We start from the raw sequence: 22,272 nt of genomic DNA, 5'->3' as shown, positions 1-22,272 counted from the left end.
GTCTGGGAGGAGATCCCTCAGGAGACCATCCTCCACCTCATCAGGAGCATGCCCAGGCGTTGTAGGGAGGTCATACAGGCACGTGAGCCTCATTTTGACTTGTTTTAAGGACATTACATCAAAGTTGGATCAGCCTGTAGTGTGGTTTTCCACTTTAATTTTGAGTGTGACTCCAAATCCAGACCTCCATGGGTTGATAAATTGGATTTCCATTGATTATTTTTGTGTGATTTTGTTGTCAGCACATTCAACTATGAAAAGATAAAACTATTTAATAAGATTATTTCATTCAGATCTAGGATGTGTTAGTGTTCCCTTTATTTTTTTGAGCAGTGTATAATACAAATTGGGTACATAGACAAAATGTGCTCATCTATGGCCAAATTATACCAATGTTAAAAATAATGTTGCCCCTTTAAGCTAGCCTCTCTTTTGAGAAAGTTCTGGCTACAGTAGCCAATACGAATGCTAGATGTCTTTTTGTAGAGCTTTCTTTTTGTAAACTATCGACAGTAGCCTACTGCTAATTTGCTACCATTTTCACTATTGAAAGTTGACTTTAGCAAATAAATTTCCCTAAAAGAAAAAATAAGCTCAGCAAGTGGATTGATGAGCGCTTCTTTTTAATAGTCTGCACAGCTCGTGTGTGCCGTGTGAATGCATCAGCTCGCTCAAGTGAAGCGTGGGTGCTAGAATGAACGGCCACTCATACTGCTCAAATATAGCATGAGTTTTGTACGGGTAAACTCACTAAGACACCAGCAGTTTTCTACAGCAGACTGCAACAGAGCATATAAATGTAATTAATGCGCTGAGAAGTTACTGGCCCAGTCGACAAATTACCAGACACGATCCTGTCAGTCAGGGTACGACACATTTAACCAAAGAACCAAAAATGTAGAACTAAACTGTTTTTCATGTTATAGTACCGAAAAATGACCTAAGTTTCAGTGTACCGTGCAACACTACTGCAGACCATTTTATTCAGAAACTAACCTCATCCACAGACATGGTGGGGTGTGGGGGGTGGTTGTAGATGCGCTGGAAGTAGCTGTTAGCCTCATCGTCAATCTCCTTACTAAAGTGCTGGTTAGCCTCTGGCCACACCTGAGATAGGTCAGCTGGAAAAAAAGGCGATAGACCAGACCAAATCAAACAATACTGCCAAAGAAAACCCTTCAGAACCATTTCAATATTCTGATGAAATGCAGCAAATAAAAAATAAAAATAAACATTTGAAGTGCAATTTCACCTTAAGACTTTACACTATCAAAGCAATAAACACCAGAAACATTCAATTAGAAGCATAATAATTTGCGTTTAATGGAGGACTGACCTGTATTTCCTCTGATTCAATGTGTAAAAGACAGTTTCTTCCAGATCGTACTCAATATTTTTAGATGAGAACTGTTAAAGCATTTGTAATTGATTCAAGTAAACCCTCATTACTTCAAGAGGCTATTAGGAGATATTAAGAATGTTTTCAGAGGAAATACACTCAGTCACACCACCACCACTTACAGGCCATCTTACTCTGCTGAAAGGTGGGCGGATTCAGGCCTGGTGTGCTCATCTTCCTCGTCCCAAACGGATCACTGCTCACCGCTGGCATTCCAAGACCAGAACCAATACCAGAGCCAATGCCTGATCCCAGCGGACCTAAACAAAAGAAAAACATCCCACTTCAGTCCTCCATATGGTGTAATCAAAACACTATGCAAATATCTATGGCACGTTCTCTCCTCATACCTGGGTTACCTAGCTGTGAAGAGAGACTTCCAATCCCCCCAAATGGTGTGCTGGGGTTGGACAGTGGAGGGAAGGCCTTAGCTGGGGACTGGGGGTTGCTGAAAGCAGAGCCCAGCGGGGTGGGAAAGCTCTGCATACTCTGTGTGTGAGAGGTGGCAGAGCTGCCCAGGTTGAGGGAGCCCATGGCTGTCAGGGGATCCATCTAACACACAGAATGGAGCACCAGGTTGAGCAACCTGCCTTTCAGGCTAATGTTCACAATTATGTTATAAGACAAAACAATCAAATTTAGGGGATGATGAAAGTATTGCTTCTAGCTGATACACATTACCCAAATAAAGTGTTAGATAAAACGCTCTTCACCTGGAGAGGAGACACCGACACTTGCACAGGGGAAATTGCATCTAGGCTGCTGGTGCTGGGAGCACGTCCCTTTGGCATGACCCCTGGTGGTGGCTGGCGGGCTTTATTCATGACGTTGCTGCAGTTGGCAGCCATGGTCAAGATAGTCTCGGAGAGCTCTTGAGAGACGCTCCTGAAAAAAACCCGAAAAAAAACAACATATACATACACCAAATAAAGAAACGTCCCTTTTTCAGAACCCTGTCTTTCAAAGATGATTCGTAAAAATCCAAATAACCTCACACAGATCTTCATTGTAAAGGGTTTAAACACTGTTTCCCATGCTTGTTCAATGAACCATAAACAATTAATGAACATGCACCTGTGGAACAGTCATTAACACACTAAGAGCTTACAGATGGTAAGCAATTAAGGTCAGTTATGAAAACAGGACACTAAAAGAGGCCTTTCTACTGACTGAAATACACCAAAAGAAAGATGCCCAGGGTCCCTGCTCATCTGCGTGAACGTGCCTTAGGCATGCTGCAAGGAGGCATGAGGACTGCAGATGTGGCCAGGGCAATAAATTGCAACGGCCATACTGTTAGACGCCTAAGACAGCACTACAGGGAGACAGGACGGACAGCTGATCGTCCTCGCAGTGGCAGACCACAACTACACAGGATCTCGGTACATCTGAACATCACACCTGCGGGACAGGTACAGCATGGCAACAACTGCCCAAGTTACACCAGGAACGTACAATCCCTCCATCAGTGTTCAGACTGTCCTAAATAGGCTGAGAGATGCTGGACTGAGGGCTTGTAGGCCTGTTGTAAGGCAGGTCCTCACCAGATATCACCAGCAACAATGTTGCCGACGGGCACAAACCGACCAATGGACCAGACAGGACTGGCAAAAAGTGCTCTTCACTGACGAGTCGCGGTTTTGTCTCACCTGGGGTGATGCTCGAATTCGCATTTATCGTCGAAGGAATGAGCGTTACACTGAGGCCTGTACTCTGGAGCGGGATTGATTTGGAGGTGGAGGGTCCATCATGGTCTGGGGCGGTGTGTCACAGCATCATCGGATTGAGCTTGTTGTCATTGCAGGCAATCTCAACGCTATGCGTTACAGGGAAGACATCCTCCTCCCTCATGTGGTACCCTTCTGCAGGCTCATCCTGACATCACCCTCCAGCATGACAATGCCACCAGCCATACTGCTCATTCTGTGTGACTTCCTGCAAGATAAGAATGTCAGTGTTCTGCCACGGCCAGCGAAGTGCACGGATCTCAATCCCATTGACCACGTCTGGGACCTGTTTGATCAGGGCCATTCCCCCCAGAAATGTCCGGGAACTTGCAGGTGCCTTGGTGGAAGAGTGGGGTAACATCTCACAGCAAGAACTGGCAAATCTGGTGCAGTCCATGAGGAAATGCACTGCAGTACTTAATGCAGCTGGTGGCCACACCAGATACTGACTGTTACTTTTGATTTTGACCCCCTCCTTTGTTCAGCGACACATTATTCCATTTCTTTTAGTCACATGTCTGTGGAACTTGTTCAGTTTATGTCTCGGTTGTTGAATCTTTTTATGTTCATAGAAATATTTACACATGTTATTAAGTTAAAATATAAATAAAAAAACATTTCTAGAAGAATATGACCTTTGTAGACAATACAAGATAAGTTGAAATTAAATTAATTATGAAACTAGACCTTTTGGCACTATACAACATGACTGAGTAATGAAAGAGGAAATTTGATCATAGGCCACATGACTCAAGCTCTGGTAGGTAAACCCACCCTGCACAGGACTGCAGACAACCCAGCATGGTAGCCATCGTTTCCGGGGGAAGGAGGGCGCTTTTGGGCTGGTCCTTTTCTAGGGCCAGACCACCAATGATAGAGGGACAACGTCTCTTCAGGAACGTAACACACGCCTGGATGAAGGGCTCCTAGAACAGCAAACAGGTCAATGACTCATGTACTAGATCCCAATAACTTCTTATAGCAAAGTGTATGTATACTGGTTGTAATTGCTGTAAATTAAAAGCTCAACTCACACCACTCACCCCATGCTCTCGGATTTTGTCAGTCAGCCATTTGTCAAGTTTGAGGTATTCACGGCGAGAGGCAAGTGCAGCAAGGTCAATAACGAAGGCAAATGGTGTACCATTTAGCAGCATAGATAGAGACTGAAACACAAGAAGAACAGTTTGGATATTGCAACAACAACAACAAAAACAAACTTGCACAAAGTAGCCTTATATAGTGTACAAAATCTAAAATATATCTTTTGACCAATGGGTAAAATGTGTTCATTACATAGATAATCCTAAAAAAAACTAAAATGGTCCAAACCTCATGTCACTATCATAATCCATTTAAAACTTAATGGAGTTTCTACCCTTGTAGGATGGTCAAAATTAGGGCAACTAAATCAATGAAGGCCAGAAAAGAAAAAGGTAATAAATCAAGAAAATAGCATTGCATCAGTAAGGCTGGATTGTGTGCGAGGATTCAAGGGATACCTCTGGATTTTGGCAATGATGCCCTTTATACTGAACAAAAATATAAAACGCAACATGTAAAGTGCTGGTCCTATGGTTCACCAGCTGAAATAAAAGATCCCAGAAATGTCTCATTCGCACAAAAGCACCTCTAAAATGTTGTGCAGTTTTGTTTACATACCCGTTAGTGAGCATTTCTCCTTGGCCAAAATAATCCATCCACCTGACAGGTGTGGCATATTAAACAACATGATCATTACACAGGTGCACCTTGTGATGGAAACAATAAAAGGCACCTAAAATGTGCAGATGTGTAACAGATGTCTCAAGTTGAGGGAGCATCCAATTGGCATGCTGACTGCAGGAATGTCCACCAGAGGTGTCGACAGAATTGAATGTTCATTTCTCTACCATAAGCCACCCCCATAATTATGGAGAACATGGCAGTATGCCCAACAACCGCAGACCACGTGTTACCACGCCAGTCCAGGACCTCCACATCCGGCTTCTTCACATGCGGGATAGTCAGACCAGCCACCCAATATAACTGATGGGCCTATGCCCTCCCAGGCCCACCCATGAAATTCATAGATTAGGGCCTAATGAATTTGTTTCAATTGATCGATTTCCTTATATGAATGAACTGTAACTAAGTAAATCTTTGAAATTGTTGCATTTATATTTTTGTTCAGTATACTCACCCTGAGTCAGATTAACTTGTGGACACCATTTATATATGTCAGTGTCCAGTATGAAGAAAGTTGGAGGTAGTTTCGCAAGCCACGGCTAACTAGTGTTTGCACAATGACATTGTATCTGCTAGCTGACACGATGCTATTTTCCTGAATTTTTCCCCCCTCTGGTCTCCACTGATTTAGTCACCCTAATTTCAACCATACTACAAGGGTAAAAACAATTGAGGTAAGAGATATCGATTTTGAGACATGACATTAAGTATTTTCATATTTTCGTATACACTGTTCATATTCATGCGAAGTTCCTGTTATTTTTTAAAGACTTCTCACAAAAACAAACGTATCTCTGAAATGTCACCGGAGCACTGAGCGTACCCCAAGCTTTTTATTTTCAAAACCTTTACATTTATTTCAGCTCAGGTCATGCTAATTTTGCGACCCGCAGAAACAACTTGGAAGACGAGGACCAGAAAATATAAAATCGTCAAACGTTTAGGCGATAAAGCTGCACCGCTCTGTTAACCTGTTAGGGCTAGGGGGCAGTATTTGCACGGCTGGATAAAAAAATGTACCCGATTTAATCTGGTTACTAATCCTACCCAGTAACTAGAATATGCATATACTTATTATATATGGATAGAAAACACCCTAAAGTTTCTAAAACTGTTTGAATGGTGTCTGTGAGTATAACAGAACTCATTTGGCAGGCAAAACCCTGAGACATTTTCTGACAGGAAGTGGATACCTGATGTGTTGTATTACCTTTAAACCTATGCCATTGAAAAACACAGGGGCTGAGGAATATTTTGGCACTTCCTATTGCTTCCACTAGATGTCACCAGCCTTTACAAAGTGTTTTGAGTCTTCTGGAGGGAGATCTGACCGAACAAGAGCCATGGAACGATGATGGCCCATTAGACCTGGCGCGCGAGTTCATGTTGGGTACCCTCGTTCCAATACGTTATAAAAGAGAATGCATTCGTCCACCTTGAATATTATTCATGTTCTGGTTAAAAAAGGCCCTAATGATTTATGCTATACAACGTTTGACATGTTTGAACGAACGGAAATATATTTTTTCCCCTCGTTCATGAAGTGAAGTCCGGCGGGCTTAGATCATGTGCTAACAAGATGGAGATTTTTGGACATAAATGATTAGCTTTTTTGAACAAAACTACATTCGTTATGGACCTGTGATACCTGGAAGTGACATCTGATGAAGAGAATCAAAGGTAATGGATTATTTACATAGTATTTTCGATTTTAGATCTCCCCAACATGACGGCTAGTCTGTATCGCAACGCGTATTTTTCTGGGCGCAGTGCTCAGATTATTGCAAAGTGTGATTTCCCAGTAAGGTTATTTTTAAATCTGGCAAGTTGATTGCGTTCAAGAGATGTAAATCTATAATTCTTTAAATGACAATATAATATTTTACCAATGTTTTCTAATTTTAATTATTTAATTTGTGGTGCTGACTTGACTGCCGGTTATTGGAGGGAAACGATTTCCTCAACATCAATGCCATAGTAAAACGCTGTTTTTGGATATAAATATGAACTTGATAGAACTAAAAATGCATGCATTGTCTAACATAATGTCCTAGGAGTTTCATCTGATGGAGATTGTAAAAGGTTAGTGCATCATTTTAGCTGGTTTTATGGTTTTGGTGACCCTGTCTTTGAATTGACAAAACATTACACACAACTCTTGTAAATGTACTGTCCTAACATACTCTAAATTTATGCTTTCGCCGTAAAACCTTTTTGAAATCGTAAAACGTGGTTAGATTAAGGAGATGTTTATCTTTCAAAGGGTGTAAAATAGTTGTATGTTTGAAAAATTTGAATTTTGACATTTATTTGGATTCAAATTTTCCGCTCTTGAAATGCACCTGCTGTTGATGGAGTGCACCACGGGTGGGACGCAGCCCATAGAGGTTAACAGAGCTCAGTGCTTATAATTGGATGTATTAGGTTACAAAATCCAACTTTTTGGATATAATGCTAATGATATGTTAGGGAAAGACCAGACTGAACAATTCAGAACACGAAGAATCAATTGTCTTGGTAAAATGTATCTTATAACATAAGGAAGTGAAATGCCATCAACAAAATGCGTTTTAACCCACTGGGCAGAATGGGTGAACACCATACCTTCACAAAACTATACATTTCCTGAAAAAAAAAAAAAAAAAACACTGATCCCTCCCTACCTTCAAGTCCTGGGCCACATCCAGGATGCGGGACAGCTTGGCCTGGTCGTACTGCTCCCCTCTCATGTACCACTCAGCCATAGAGTGCATGATCAGCTGCCGGATAGAGGGGGACTGGCCCTGTCCGTGCCAGGCGTAGTGTAAGATGATGGCAGAGTTGGGGTGGTTGCCCAGGAAGATTGGCATGAGGGTGGAGATGAGCTCGTGGCGCAGGGTGTGCCAGGAGGTGCTTATCTGCAGCAGCGCCAGCACCAGCATGTCGGGACAGTGCTTGATGGGGAAGCTGAAGAGCTGCTTTACCTGCTCGTACTGGCCCACCTCAGAAAGGCGCAGGAGGCTTTCCACCAGGTCCAGGCTCTTCCTGTGAGGCGAAAATCACAAATAACGTATATCAAATGGCATGATTTTGTTCTAATAATTAATTTAAAGGAGTACCTGGTATTGTTAAAGTCAGGTGAACTGTTTTACGTACCAGGTGGCTATCTCTCGGTTATCGTCCTCAGGTGGGGCCTTCAGTATGTCGATTGCTACGGTGTGGCAGGGGTAGTCAGCAAAGCAGAACACATCTGGGCTCATGAGGGAGTGCTGGATAAATGACAGCTAGAAGAGAGTGATAATGGTCAAGAGGGCTGAGGAGAGGAGTTCATTGATGTGAATGAAGGAGTTTGGTCTTATTTCCAGAGGTAACAGTGTTATGTTGTCATTTACATAAACCTGACCCAATCTCCTCCTAACATGACCCATTCTCCTCCTTACCTGTCCTTCAGCATGCTTCCAGGGCCGGTAGATTAGGTCGACAGGGAACACCTCCATGCCCAGGCCCCTCTGGATCCCATACACCACCATCTGCAGTCCCTTGCTGTCCCGGATTATGAAGCCAGGGTGATCGAGCTCGTAGGTCACCTCTTTAAAGTTCAGATTGGGGTTCTAAAATATAAAAGACATTTTCTGTACAAAGTGCAAGACATGAATGGCCAACTGAAGGGGAATAACATGTAATTCCACTATAACTTACAACTTCTTTGACCACATCAATTAGAACTTCTACATTCCAGGTGTGCGCCTGAGAGCCATCACTTTTGTCCTTTCCATCGCTCCAAATGCCACTGCCCGGAGCCGAGATGGACTGAGAAAGAAAAAAGAAAAACAATAGTATACTTAGAGAGCAATGTCATTTTCTTTTACAGAGCTTCAGTAAGTTATCGGGTCAACCCTCACCTGTAGGGGGATTCCATCAGACAAGCCAGAGTGTGTGCGAGCCATCATCCCCAGGACCCTGGCCACCTGGCTGGCAGTAACCTCTCGTACCCCATACTGTAGGATTATGTTGCGGCATTCATCAAGACTTAGAATGAAAGACAGACAATACATTAACAGGGGTAACTGACATTGAATTCCTTAGTGGCCATGCATGACATCAAGAACGACTGAATTAATTACATTTGTAATGGGCATTTCAGTTGCTAAATAACAGTCACCTTGCACAAAAGCCATAGCCAACTTCCTGCATGAACTCTGCGAGAGAACTCTCCATCATGGTCTTGGCTAACTCTCCCGAGTCTGGCAGAATCCTGTCCATCAGAATGTCCCGTTTTTCAGGGTATAGCAGTGGTGCGAGCACCACAGGACAGCGCTCCTGCGGGAAATCTGAAACAAACAGAATATTTAATTGATGGGGCAACATGTACAAAACGACCAGATTGCTGTGAATGAAGGAATCAGAGTTTGTGTTACTTCTGGAAATAACTAACATTTCCTTTCAAGTAGTACGTCTATGCCCCTCACCTCTGCACAGTGTCTTGAGGAACGCGTCAATCTGCTCTTGTCCGACCCCGCTGGCTCCCTTCTGGCCAAACAGAAGATGGGAGAGGAGCAGGTGCAGGACCTCTATGGCAATATCTTGGAAGCCACCTTCCTGGTTTCCTCCAAGGTCCGCGTCCACGTACGAGCGGAGGAGGTCCGGGAGCCTTTGTTTGACGAACTGCGCGGCTAAAGACAAATGGGGAAATATTTCAAATAAATACTTGTATAAGGATGAACCGGTTACCGGTTTCACGATAAACCACTGTAAAATACCCGACGATTAGTATTACATTTTAATCATCATTAAAACCATGTTTGATTACCACGGTTTCAAAAATTCACGGTAAATACTGTCCTACATCAACCAAAGTTAGCAACAGTCTGACGCAGGCGCAGCATGGGTTTGTTTTGTGTGAAAACATGGCAGAAAGCAGTGACAGCGCTTGGGAGATTTTTCAGCCTTCTAAGAGGAACAAATCTGAAGTGTGGTAGTATTTTGGGTTTTACAAGAGTGTTGAGGGAAACTTAATCGAAGATGATCACCCTGTCTGCAGAACATGCAAGTGACTGCATATGGTGGTGTATGGGATCCAGAGGGGCCTGGGCATGGAGGCGTTCCCTGTCGACCTAATCTACCGGCCCTGGAAGCATGCTGAAGGACAGGTAGGGAGAATGGGTCAAGCTAGCTATTTTGCGGCCCATGTAGGGACACATCAGGCTAAGGAGTGAGTTTCACACATTTCCATGTGCTACACTTGGACACCTTGATAACAGAATAACTCATGTGACCCCCCCCCATACAGATAAAACATTGCATGTTTTCAAATCAGCAGGTATAGTCAAATGATTAAATATAAAACTGAGTTTACCAAAACCACGAAGGTCTGCGTTGCACGAATTCAGCAAAGCAAGGCCAAATATAACCTTAGGGAAATAAAGAAGAGATTTATGTAGAATCTAAAACTGTTTGGCATATTATTTTTAAACATTACAATAAAAACCACCATCCGATAACATACATTTCCACATTACTTTACTTACTTCTTGAACCTTGCTTAGCTTGAGAACTTTACTCAACTGAGTAAACAAGTGGGTGGAAGGCTTCAAACTCTGAAAACGATAAAGGTTTAGAAAACATTACACAGTTATTCTGACAAAGAGAATAATTTTGGCACATGCGAGGTCTAACGTTCATCACTGCAGAAAAGGTACAATAATATTTTATGAATTGCAAAATTATTTTACAAGGATAGTTGAGAAAATAAGCACGTCTCCTACCTTCTGGTAGTGCAAGGGATTGTCGATTGTGTAGCAGAGTGTTGAAATAAAATTTGGCTTTGAAATCAGTGAAACACACTCCTGGATCAGAAACTGTGTCTTGGTCAAGCGAGCAAACGAAGGTAAAAGGGAGAAGAGGGGACATAACAGGTTAAGGACAAAATAGGAAAGCAGAGTCACTTTCTAAAATAATAAAGGCAAGACAGACAATACCAATGATGATCAGTAAATTTAAAGAAACCCTTAATCCTCATTGCTAAAATCTGTTTAGCAACTGGTGTAATGAGTATTACTCATCAGAAATTACCTGATGGAAATCTTTGCCACTGCTTTTACCATCGCCACTGAAATCCACATGGGAGAAAAGACAGCGTAATAAATGCCTGTCTGCCTCAGGGCCGTGACGATCCACAATCTGTTGGGACAGAACACATTCAACAAAAGAACAAATAACAGGTCAGCCGTCACAGCCACAATATAATTGTCAGACCTAATGCAATTCTAAACCCAGGGTTTTTTCCTGCATAGAAACATCCTGTTTATTCAGGCCACATATATCCAAACATTGTTTTTAGTGAAATACATTTTTTGGGGTGAAAAAATGTTTTCAGTGTAAACTTAAACCACTAAAACCAGATATAGAGCACGTAAAAAAAAGATGATCTATATATTGTTAAATACTTGAGAACTATCACTAAAATAAAAGCTAGACATAGCTTAAATTGTAAAATGTTCTCTCGGCTACATAGCTAAATGTCTAGAATTGAGAGAAACTGGCTTTAAAACAAATTCTCCGTCACTAAGATGGGGGCTTCAAAAAATGTTTTAACCAAGAACCTGACCAATTTCAGCCATGCCGATATTGCTACACACCCACCAATTACGCCCATTTTTTATACAGAAAAATCCTATGAACACTAGAATCATATTGGTTTTACAATCATTTTGTGATAATCCCCGAGCTGACAAGGTAAAAATCTGTCGTTCTGCCCCTGAACAAGGCAGTTAACCCACTGATCCTAGGCCGTCATTGAAAATAAGAATTTGTTCTTAAGTGACTTGCCTAGTTAACCTGTCAAGGTATAGGGGGCAGTATTTTCGATTTCGGATGAAAAGCTTGCCCAGAGTAAACGGCCTAATACTCAGGCCCAGAGTCAAATATTTGCATATTATTAGTAGATTTAGATAGAAAACACTGAAGTTTCTAAAACGGTTTGAATGATGCCTGTGAGTATAACATAAATATGGCAGGCAAAAACCTGAGAAAAATCCAACCAGGAAGTGTGGAAATCTGAGATCTGTAGTTCTTTTGAATCCCTATCGAAACTACAGTGTATGTGGGGTCACGTTACACTTCCTAAGGCTTCCATTGGCTGTCAACAGCCTTCAGAAAGTTTCCATAATTATCCTGTTACTGGGCAGAAAATAGTAGCTCAGTCAATGAGTGGACTGCCTGGGACCAGTGAGTTGTTTTAATGCGCAGGCACATTTTGCGCGTCCCTCCCTTTTCTCCTGGAATGAATACGCTATTGTCCGGTTGGAATATTATTGCATTTTTACGTAAAAAATGCCCTAAAGATTGATTGTAAACAACGTTTGACATGTTTCTATGAACGCTAATGGAATTATTTGATTTTGTCTCTGGTACTGCGCTCGCGCGTTATGCCTTTGGATAGTGATCTGAACGCACGACCAAAACGGAGGTATTTGGACATAAATATGGAGTATTTCGAACAAAAAGAACATTTCTTGTGGAAGTAGGAGTCCTCGGAGTGCATTCTGACAAAGATCAACAAAGGTAAGAGAATATTTATAATACTAATTCAGAGTTTTGTTGATGCCAGAACTTGGCGGGTAGCTGTATAGCTTGCTTCGATGGCTGAGCTATGTACTCAGCATATTGAACAATGTGCTTTCTCCGTAAAGTTATTTTGAAATCTGACAAAGCCGTTGCATCAAGGAGTAGTGCATCTATAATTATTTCAATAACTGTTGTAAAGTTTATCAACGTTTATGATGAGTATTTTTGTAAATTGATGTGCACATTCAGTGGAAGTTTTGGTGGGAATACATTTTCTGAACATCACGCACCAATGTAAAATGCTGTTTTTGTATATTAATATGAACTTTATCGAGCAAAACATACATGTATTGTATAACATGAGGTCCTATGAGTGCCATCTGATGAAGATCAAAGGTTAGTGAATATTTTAGCTGTACTTTTGGTTTTTATGATTTATGTCCTTGCTTGGAAAATGGCTGCGTGGATTTTCTTGTGAAGTTTATGTCCTAACATAATCTAATTTTATGCTTTCGCCGTAAAGCCTTTTTGAAATCGGACAATGTGGTTAGATTAACGAGAGTCATCTTTAAAAATGGTGTTAAATAGTTGACTGTTAGAGAAAATTAAATCATGAGATTTTTGCTGTTTTGTATTTCGCGCCATGCTATTTCACTGGCTGTTGAATAGTGTGGGACGGTCACGTCCCACCTAGCCCAGAGAAGTTAAATAAAAAGGTAAAACAAAAAATATATATAATTTTGAATGGATATATGTTTCAAAATCTACTTAGCTATAGCCCTTCAAACGTCGGAAAATGTGTGTACTGCTTTTTAGTGGCAAAACTACAAAAACACAGAAAAAGACAATTTGTGAGCATAATACCACATGCTACTCACATGTTGTATTTCCTGCTGGCTGGCTCTGTAGTTTTTCTTAGTTAAATTGTCCACCAGGTAGCTGATTTGAGACAAAGCCAGCGAGAGCGAGTCAAGATTCATTGCTGGTTGGGGCGGAAGCAGGCGGCCGTGCCCGGCGCAAAATCACCATTATTCCCCTTTAGTCACTTCAATGATAGGTTACTTCTGCCCCCCCCCCCCCCTCCCTCCCCAAGGTATGAAAATGTTTTACAACAAGCTACTTCAGTGGATCTTGATGCAAGGTAAAGTCCCTCAGTGCAACATCAAGTTCAGAATCTGAAAATAACCAAGAGAGAAAACCAGTTAATACAGATGCACATAAAAACAGTACAAAATCATTGAGCAAATACTACATAGTAGGTAGCCTAGTGGTTAGAGCGTTGGGCCAGTAACCGAAAGGTTGCTAGATCGAATCCCTGAGCTGACAAGGTAAAAATCTGTCGTTCTGCCCCTGAACAAGGCAGTTAACCCACTATTCCTAGGCCATCATTGCAAATCAGAATCTGTTCTTAACTGACTTGCCTAGTTAAATAAAGGTATACAAAAAAAAATATATATATAAAAATAGTCATATGATAAACTGGGGTTGTAAATAGCAATAGTGTACAACTGCCATGGGAAAAGAGCCTCATTGCCCACAAAAAAACAATGGGGTAGGCTTCGAAGCCTACTACTCGCCTGGTATAATCCTGATTCACACACCACCACAATACTAAAAAATATATATATTTCACCTTTATTTAACCAGGTAGGCCAGTTGAGAACAAGTTCTCATTTACAACTGCGACCAGGCCAAAATAAAGCAAAGCAGTGCGACAAAAACAACAGAGTTAAACAAACGTACAGTCAATAACAAAATAAAAATAGAAAAATCTATGTAGTTTGCAAATGTAGAAGAGTAGGGTGGTAGGCTAACTAAAAACGAACTAAAAGACATCAGCACAACTAACTAGCTAGTTAATCAGCTACTTCGCAACTTACAGGTAGAAAGTCACCATGACCGAGTTATAACGATGGCCACTGTTTATATGTGAAGTTTGCCCAAACAAATGAAAAATGTTAGCCAAAACTGTCCACAACGTCGGTCTAGTAAAACTACCAAGTGTGGCCTTGAATTGATGCACACCCTTTAACCGTTTCTACCAGTCCAATCAGCATCGTGTGCGCTGATAATACGGATGAAATCCTATATTTCTCTTCTACGCTGACAACACGTGGTTAATCAATGAATAACCAAGCCAAAGTCGTTTATTTACTTAAAGCGAGTTAAATTAATTGTTCACGTAGGTAGCTAGCTATGATTTCAGTGTCCCAGTAATAACGCAAATAAACGTTAGCTAGGTAGTGAGATAATACTAACGGCAACTAAGTTACCGTTCGCATATTTGTCGTGTGTGTTTCATCTAAAAAAACAATTAAATGTGTTGTCGTCCACGTATATAACGTTAACGTACTTCGCTAGCCAACTACCGATAGCATCTGTTCACTCAAATCTTCGGCAACATATCGTTAGTTAGCAAACTTCGCTCACGTTAGCTAATAATATCAACGATAGCCATGTTTGCTAGCTGCAGAATATAACTGGCCAACTTGGTCCGTTAACGTTTGCTAACGTTAACCATCTGACATATACTGTTACAAGTCAACTTATCCATTGAGACAAAGAGCTAGCCAGCTAACGTTAGCTAGCCGGATAAGCAAGCACATTGGGTTACCAACACCAGTTACCTGGCTAAATTAGCAGATGTCAGCCAGCTAATGTTAGCTAACGTCAACACTCAGAAGGCCGTATGTTAGGTTGTTTTTCTGTCGTTGGCTAACTAACGTTAGTTACATTTGTTTACGTTGCAAAGCCAACAACTCTATAAACACTAGTTAGCTGGTCAATGCACTAACGATTGATTAGTTACGTTATTTTCAATGGAAATAAATTGTCAACAAAGTAACTAGCTAACGTTAGCCAACCCTAGCTGCTAGGCAATTTAGCTATGTATGACCAGGTACCGAAACTAGCCAACTAGTGTTAGTAAACGTTAACTAGTTCTTATAAACGTTAGCATGACAATGATCTCGGAGTGTAGCATCCGCAAACTCGAAATGAGTAAGCCATGTTAAACGTTAATATATGGTCATTTTCACTAACCAACTCCACTTTTTGAGATGGGACCATCCAACTGTTCCTAACTGGCTAACGTTAGTCAACTTTAGCCAACGCTACTGTAGTACGCTAGCTTGTCTTTGCTCACGTTAACGACGGCTAGTCGCACACGTTTTCGCTTACTAATGTGTCCTAATTAGAAAAAAAGACCGCCGATTCTTTGCAATATATTGTTAAAAAAACAAAAAACGTACCATGGTTCCCAAAATGTATTTGTGATATTCATTCCCTTTGGGTTGCTCTCCTTCCAGTTCGGTTTGATTTTTCAAAATAAAATGGCGACTGTCATCCCCGCGCGCGCACACAGTGCAGTTTTCACTTTAGTGCTCGCGCCACTGTAATTGTGCATGCCATGCTTCCACATGAGCTAAATAGAAAACGAGATCAATTGATAATACATTTATGTACTTGGGCCATGCACCTAATACCATCCACCAAAACTAGTTTGAATGTAACCACAGTCAATGCACCCATAGGGCTGATTCTGGTCATATGGCAACTTCATTGTAATTTCTGTATATTTAGTTTCATGATGATGATGATCTTCTCTAAAGGAGGACTATAATAACAGTATATTGTTTGGTTTCCAGGCCCCCCCAGTTCATACTCTGTCAGTGTCACTGTTCACAGCTCTGAAATTACAGATGGGTTGGAGATGGCCCCACTTGGTTGGGCTGAGAACAGCTTCTGTCATATTGCTTACACCAGTTATGGACTGTTTTAAGGCTGTCCAGACTCCATGCCTTTCAAATCAGTGAGCACATTGAGAAAAGGGCACAGCAACAATTTAGTGTCTTGTCTGTGTCCCCCTACTGCTGAAATATGGAACTCTAACACAAGGCAAGTTACATTTGTGCACTGTTGCATAATGATGACCAACCTGCTATATGTGTGGTACTATGAAAACCTCTAGCACTGTTTGATCTCGAAGCATGCACATTGTTGATGGAAATAAAAAAAACTATATATTTTTCTTGCTTTACTCTCACAGTAGTCATTGGTGACAGACGTTCATTCAAGTGATCCAAGGCTAGCTACCGCACCAAAGGCATTTGTCAAGGAAATATCTTACCCAGTCTTAATGATGCAGGTTAGTGGTTGAGAATAAATAAGGAAAACATCACTTTAAAATATGTAATTATTTACAGGCCACATTGGGATACAGAAATAAACATTCAAAGATTCATTGCAATGGGTTAGTGTCAAGACAAGCTTATTGTTTTCAATGATGAAATAAACTATTATAGACATTCAACCAAACCGCAGACTGGAAATAGACACCATGACCAAAAAATGTGCTAAAATTCAGTTAAATACTGTACAATTAATAGTAGTCTACTGGAGATGAAGACTCTGCCAGAAGGCCAGTAATGCCATGCATGATCAAACATGTTGGGACGATGAAAAGTGAAACTGAAAAGTAACTCATGATCTTCGCCCTTTCAGAAGCTTAGACTTCTTGTTATTGTGGTTTTACAGGGCCTGGGAATAGAATTGGAAGTCAAGCTTCTCTGAATGAATCTCTCCACAGCATCTTGTTGTGGCTCTGTACTCCAGAAATTATACAATGACTGAGGTTAAAGTGCAGACTGTCAGCTTTAATTTTAGGGTATTTCCATCAATATAGGGTGAACCATTTAGAAATTACAGCACTTTCTGTGCATAGTCCACCCATTTTAGGGGACCAAAACTATTGGGACAAATTCACGTGTATTAAAGTAATCAAAAGTTTAGTATTTGCTCCCCTATTCCTAGCGCGCAATGATTAAATCAAGCTTGTGAATCTACAAACTTGTTGGATGTTTTTACTGTTTGTTTTGGTTATGTTTCAGATTATTTTGTGCCAAATAGAAATTCATGGTAAATCATGTAGTGTCATTTTAGAGTACATTTTATTGTAAATAATAATAGAATGTTTCTAAACACTTCTATACTGAACAAAAATAACACAAAACAATTTCAAATATATTACTGAGTTACAGTTCATATAAGGAAATCAGTAAATTGAAATAAATTCAGAAGGCTCTTGTTTATGGATTTCACATGACAGGGCGCAGGTACAGCCATGGGTGGGCCTGGGAGGGTATAGGCCCACTCACTTGGGAGCAATGACCAGCCAATAAGTATTTGCTTTTCCCCACAAAAGGGCTTTATTACAGACAAAAATACTCCTCAGCACCCACTCATCGACAATCCTGCAGGAGAAGAAGCCGGATGTGGAGGTCCTGGGCTCGTGTGGTTACACCTCTCAGGTGGATGGATTATCTTGGCAAAGGAGAAATGCTCACTAACAGGGATGCAAACAGGTTCGTGGTCCAAATTTGAGAGAAATACACTTTTTGTGCATATGGAACATTTCTGGGATCTTTTATTTCAGCTCAGCTCATGAAACATGGGACATTAATGTGGATGCTACCACGATTACGGATAGTCCTGAATGAATTGTGAATAATGAAGAGTGAGAAAGTTAGACGCACAAATAATATCATACCCTCAAGACATGCTAACCTCTCACCATTTTAATATCAGGGGAGTTTAACATTGTTTTTCTATTTTGGGGGGGGGGTAAATGATATGTACGTCTAACTTTCTCACTCATTCAGGATTATCCGTAATCATGGTAACATCCACATTAATGTAGAAATGTTTAGAAACATCCTATTCTTATTTACAATAAAAGTGACTCCAAAATGACAATACATTATTTACCATTAATTTCTATTGGGCACAAAATAACCTGAAACACAATCAAAACAAACAGCTAATGCATCCAACAAGTTTGTAGTCACAAGCTTGATGTAATCATTACGTCCTATCAATATGGGACTAAATAAACTTGAGACTACTTTAATACACAAGTGAATTAGTTCCAATACTTTTGACCATGTACACCAAGTGCTGTAATTTCTAAATGGTTCACCCAATATGGATCAAAATAGCATCAAATTAAAGCTGACTAACCTCATAGTTACTGTATCATTTCAAATCCAAAGTGCTGGAGTACAGAGCCAAAACAAAGAAAAAAAATTCACTGTCCCAATACATTTGGAGCTCAAGCACAATGGCTAAATACAGTAGGTAGCCAGGCAGATGGCACCATGAGCATGAGGGTGTGGATTAAAAGTCAGTTCATGATGGGAACTCAGTTCTGTCACAAATACTTGAAATGGGGGCATCTAAAGCTATTTGATATGCTTAAACCTGGAAGTTAGTGCAATATGCCTTGGCAGATAGCATATAAGAATGGTGAGGATTTAGTAGATGGCTCAACTTCACTTGGGGTCACCTCTGTTGGCACGCTCTTTGCTAAATGCAGAAAGAGGATTTGTATTCAAAAGTTTGCTTCTTTTGGTGCAACCATTCTCTGTAGCACAATGTCCACAAAATAAATATTTCAAAGTTCTTAGTCTAGAAACAGTCACCACCAAAGAGCCCTGAGCAGTTGTAACATAGTACCTCAGTCCACCATTCACTTACTGAAGTGACGACGATTGACAACATGTATGAACAAACTTCCCAATGAATGTTGGGAAGACAGGCAGCATAATTCAATTTCCATAAAAAGGAGTCAAGGTCACAACTAAAGGGGTTTCCTAGTAACACTCGTAATACCAATGCCACTTTTTTAATGTAAATAAAATCAATGATCAGAAAGTGTCAACGATGATGGGTAATTTCATGTTGCTTATGAAAAAAAAAAGATGTTTCTTAAGTCAAGAGAATGTGTCCCTGAGAATGACACCAACAGGAGCAACCTCTCATTTCGCCCATTCATGGTAATCACATTTTTGGCATTATCACCAACAAAAAAAGACCACCAATTCAAAATCCAACCTGAGGTCTTTCAAGCAAAGGGTATAGTGATAGACACTAACAATAACTAGATCAGTAGCCATAATTACATTTCTCACATACACTTTGTACAATAATAAAATGATCAGTGTCACTTAAGACACATTTACATTACATAAAATAAAAAATCATACTAACGAGTAAGACAAATATTCTTTGATAATATCAATCTTAGCCGACCTAGAAGATAAGAAATGTGTATCATCTCCAAAACATTTAAAATCTAATTTAGATCCACATGTTAGTAGATTTTTGCTTAAATCCACCCATACAAATGTGATAGAAGGCAACATATACAACCCGTTTGCGAATATAAAAAAATAATCACACCCCCGTTAATTAACCATTGTAACAGGATTGTCATATCAAAGCCATTATTAACTTTTTCACAATACATAATTCAATACCAGCAAAAGAAAAACAATAAAACACAAACACCAAAAGAGAAAGTTAAATAAATTAAGGACAACTTATATTTTCTCTAAATACATTCTGTACATTTGCTACTTGATAGCTTTTTGCAATTTCAAAAACCTTTCATAATAACAGCACTTTCAAGCTCCTGCCTGCCTTTGACCAATAGGTGGGACCAAAGGAACACATTTGATATGGTCAGTGATCCAACTATAGAGCAATGAGGAGTCGTAACCCCTTCAGTAAACAGAACCAGTAAACAATGTGTTGGGAGAGGTATTCTTGGAATGGCTTAATGCATTAGCGACAGATAGCCTTGCAGTATGTAAAAGCTGAGGTGCCTGGAGTGCTGCATCAAAATATACCCCCCTCTCAAATTCAATCACTGGTGATTGTAACAAGAGGGTAGACGAAAGGATAACATGAATATGCACTTCAGCACCATTTAAACACCATAGCGTCATTATTGATCTTAAGTCAGACCAAACCAACACATGACAATGTCCCAAAGAGGTGATAAACTCTGGTAGCAGAAAGCAGCCTTTTTCACTTGCCATTCTTGGCTTAAACAACACTATTTGCTTGTTGTGGCATAACAAGTAGTGTTGGTTGGAAGGGCTAGTGCAAGCCTTAGGTAAAAAGCAACAGCCAAAATGGATATGACAGCGTGTGGCTCAGATGCAAATGTTGTTCTATCAAACGTAATTTAAATTCCCAATGCCATGCGTCTTTCTATAATCCTGTGTTGTTGCGGTGCTTCAATTCTGAAACAAAGCCATATTTACTGTATAGCTCTTTTGATGGCCAGATCATATACAATCCAATGTCATTGCTGAGGATCCATGCAGTTTCTTTTTTCTTTTTACAGCGCACCATCACTTCACCATGGGAAATTGTGTGCTTTCTTGTGTAAATCCATTATCTTGTTATCCAATTAGGGCTGTCAAACAATAAAATAAATTGAGTTAATTCCAGGAATTGCTGTGATCAATCACGATTAAATCGCAAATTCAGAATATGCTCAAATTTTATACGAAAAGCATTACAAGAATATTGAAGTCTTCATTTTGTCCAAAGTAACAGTTAGCCAAATCAGGTAAATTGATAAAGCACACTTTCTTTAACCTAAATGTCAACTTGTTGGACATCGCATCGTTGTTTTTATCTGTATAGATTATGTATTTTGGATGTTTCAGTTTATTTTGAACACTTTCAGACAATGCGATTAATCACACAAAAAATGTAATAAAAAGAGTGCACTAAAATTAACTCAAGTTAACTGATTAACTCTGAAAGCCCTACATCCAATACTTGCACAACAAGCATGTGGCCATTAATGTGTCAATCCATCCAAGCAATGATTTTTGTAAAATGTGAGTCACAACCTAAAGAGTATATGGGCAGGGGGGCGAGTTGTCCCTTCTCAAAGTTACTTCTGTAGACATCAGGGTCTTGAGTGCTATAGCAAGAAGTGGTTGTTCCTGCTCAGCTTGAGAATCTTCCTTAGTCTCTGCTTAGCGGTGGCCATACCTTTCTTAGGACGTTTTCCTGAGGAGAAAAACATTGCACAGAGATCAATAACAAAAGGATGAGCGAGAGAGGAATAATGCTATGCTAATTCCAGCTACTACTCCAATAGATTAGCTAGATAAAATAAATAAATATGGAGTCAAACCTTTAGTCGCTTGATTACTGATGGGTGGGGTGTTTGGAGCGGGCCTCTTGGAGGGGTGCCGGGGGGGTGACAGGGAAGTCTCACTGTACTGGTAGTCAGTCCCTGAGCTGAGGTCCAGGCGGAGGGGGCTAGAGGCACCCTGAGAGGGGCTTTGGTCACCCCAGGCCTCGCTGCTGTTACTGTTACTCCCACTGCTCTGATTGTCCATGAAGTTCTTGTTCTCCTGGATCCTCTGGCTAAGCTCGGCTCGACACTCCTTACGCACATGCTGCTGTGCCCTCCGCTCATCCTAAAGGAAGGGGAGACTATACTTTAAATTGGATCTGCTGTTCTTTGAATAACATCCCAACTTGTTACCTAAAGAGGAATATTAGTAATTCAAATACAGAGAGTGATTCTGATGTAGTCTCAAATTGTAGTCTCATCAGTCTTAAGAGATGTCAGTCTCAGCATGTGCAGGCATGACCCATTCACTCTTGATTATTATTATTACCTGAAGGCTCAGTGTGGAGTTGCTGTCTGAATCATCCCCTGACACAGGCTCTCTTCCACCTACAGGACAAATACAGAGAAAGTTGACTATCTGAAATTGATTGAATTAGGGGCTTAGTCAAATTGAAATCTTGAAGTTTATAATCATTTCAGGACTGGAGTGTACCACTGTCGGGGAACTGATGAGCCAGGCTGGACCACCAGGGCTCCTGGGCAGTGCTGCTCTCCTCTGGTCGCTGAGGATAAAGCAGCCCTGCCATGGACAGCATGCCCTCAATAGCCTCCTCTTCTGTGGTTGGAGAGGTAGGGCATTGTCTGCAAACAAGTATAGTAACAACTTAATCTCTTAACTCAACTGGATAATGAATGAATCATGCACTGTA

At 40.6% G+C, this 22,272-nt stretch overlaps 2 protein-coding genes across 21 annotated transcripts in view; both read right to left on the bottom strand.

The window, feature by feature from the left end:
* Window positions 1-15,784, bottom strand: part of LOC106561350 (CCR4-NOT transcription complex subunit 1) — a 38,278-nt gene extending 22,494 nt beyond the window's left edge. For 6 of the 16 annotated variants that reach the window (XM_082957332.1, XM_082957342.1, XM_082957339.1 and 3 more), the window contains exons 1-19: window positions 15,651-15,784; window positions 13,278-13,574; window positions 10,906-11,013; window positions 10,599-10,697; window positions 10,362-10,430; window positions 10,190-10,244; window positions 9,303-9,506; window positions 8,996-9,164; window positions 8,736-8,862; window positions 8,533-8,643; window positions 8,274-8,444; window positions 7,990-8,117; window positions 7,518-7,878; window positions 4,161-4,292; window positions 3,901-4,052; window positions 2,113-2,284; window positions 1,750-1,951; window positions 1,522-1,659; window positions 997-1,121 (exon numbers count right to left, since the gene is read on the bottom strand). In XM_082957332.1, coding sequence (XP_082813458.1) covers window positions 997-1,121; window positions 1,522-1,659; window positions 1,750-1,951; window positions 2,113-2,284; window positions 3,901-4,052; window positions 4,161-4,292; window positions 7,518-7,878; window positions 7,990-8,117; window positions 8,274-8,444; window positions 8,533-8,643; window positions 8,736-8,862; window positions 8,996-9,164; window positions 9,303-9,506; window positions 10,190-10,244; window positions 10,362-10,430; window positions 10,599-10,697; window positions 10,906-11,013; window positions 13,278-13,379 — 2,625 coding nt within the window. In that variant the 5' untranslated portion in view covers window positions 13,380-13,574; window positions 15,651-15,784. The remainder of the gene's footprint in view (window positions 1-996; window positions 1,122-1,521; window positions 1,660-1,749; window positions 1,952-2,112; window positions 2,285-3,900; window positions 4,053-4,160; window positions 4,293-7,517; window positions 7,879-7,989; window positions 8,118-8,273; window positions 8,445-8,532; window positions 8,644-8,735; window positions 8,863-8,995; window positions 9,165-9,302; window positions 9,507-10,189; window positions 10,245-10,361; window positions 10,431-10,598; window positions 10,698-10,905; window positions 11,014-13,277; window positions 13,575-15,650) is intronic. The other 10 variants (XM_082957334.1, XM_082957344.1, XM_082957336.1 and 7 more) reach the window with 9 other exon arrangements.
* A 3,257-nt stretch (window positions 15,785-19,041) lies between these two features.
* Window positions 19,042-22,272, bottom strand: part of LOC106561353 (lysine-specific demethylase 7B) — a 43,141-nt gene continuing 39,910 nt past the window's right edge. For 2 of the 5 annotated variants that reach the window (XM_014125213.3, XM_014125214.3), the window contains exons 17-20: window positions 22,056-22,204; window positions 21,891-21,949; window positions 21,398-21,686; window positions 19,042-21,270 (exon numbers count right to left, since the gene is read on the bottom strand). In XM_014125213.3, coding sequence (XP_013980688.1) covers window positions 21,182-21,270; window positions 21,398-21,686; window positions 21,891-21,949; window positions 22,056-22,204 — 586 coding nt within the window. In that variant the 3' untranslated portion in view covers window positions 19,042-21,181. Of the gene's footprint in view, window positions 21,271-21,397; window positions 21,703-21,890; window positions 21,950-22,055; window positions 22,205-22,272 lie in introns of those variants that run through there. The other 3 variants (XR_001318784.3, XM_045688350.2, XM_014125215.3) reach the window with 3 other exon arrangements.

This window comes from Salmo salar, chromosome 10 (genome assembly GCF_965601325.2).
Source record: "Salmo salar chromosome 10, fSalSal1, whole genome shotgun sequence".
In the NCBI taxonomy this organism is placed as follows: Eukaryota; Metazoa; Chordata; class Actinopteri; order Salmoniformes; family Salmonidae; genus Salmo; species Salmo salar.
This window is presented reverse-complemented; position numbering and strand designations above follow the sequence as displayed.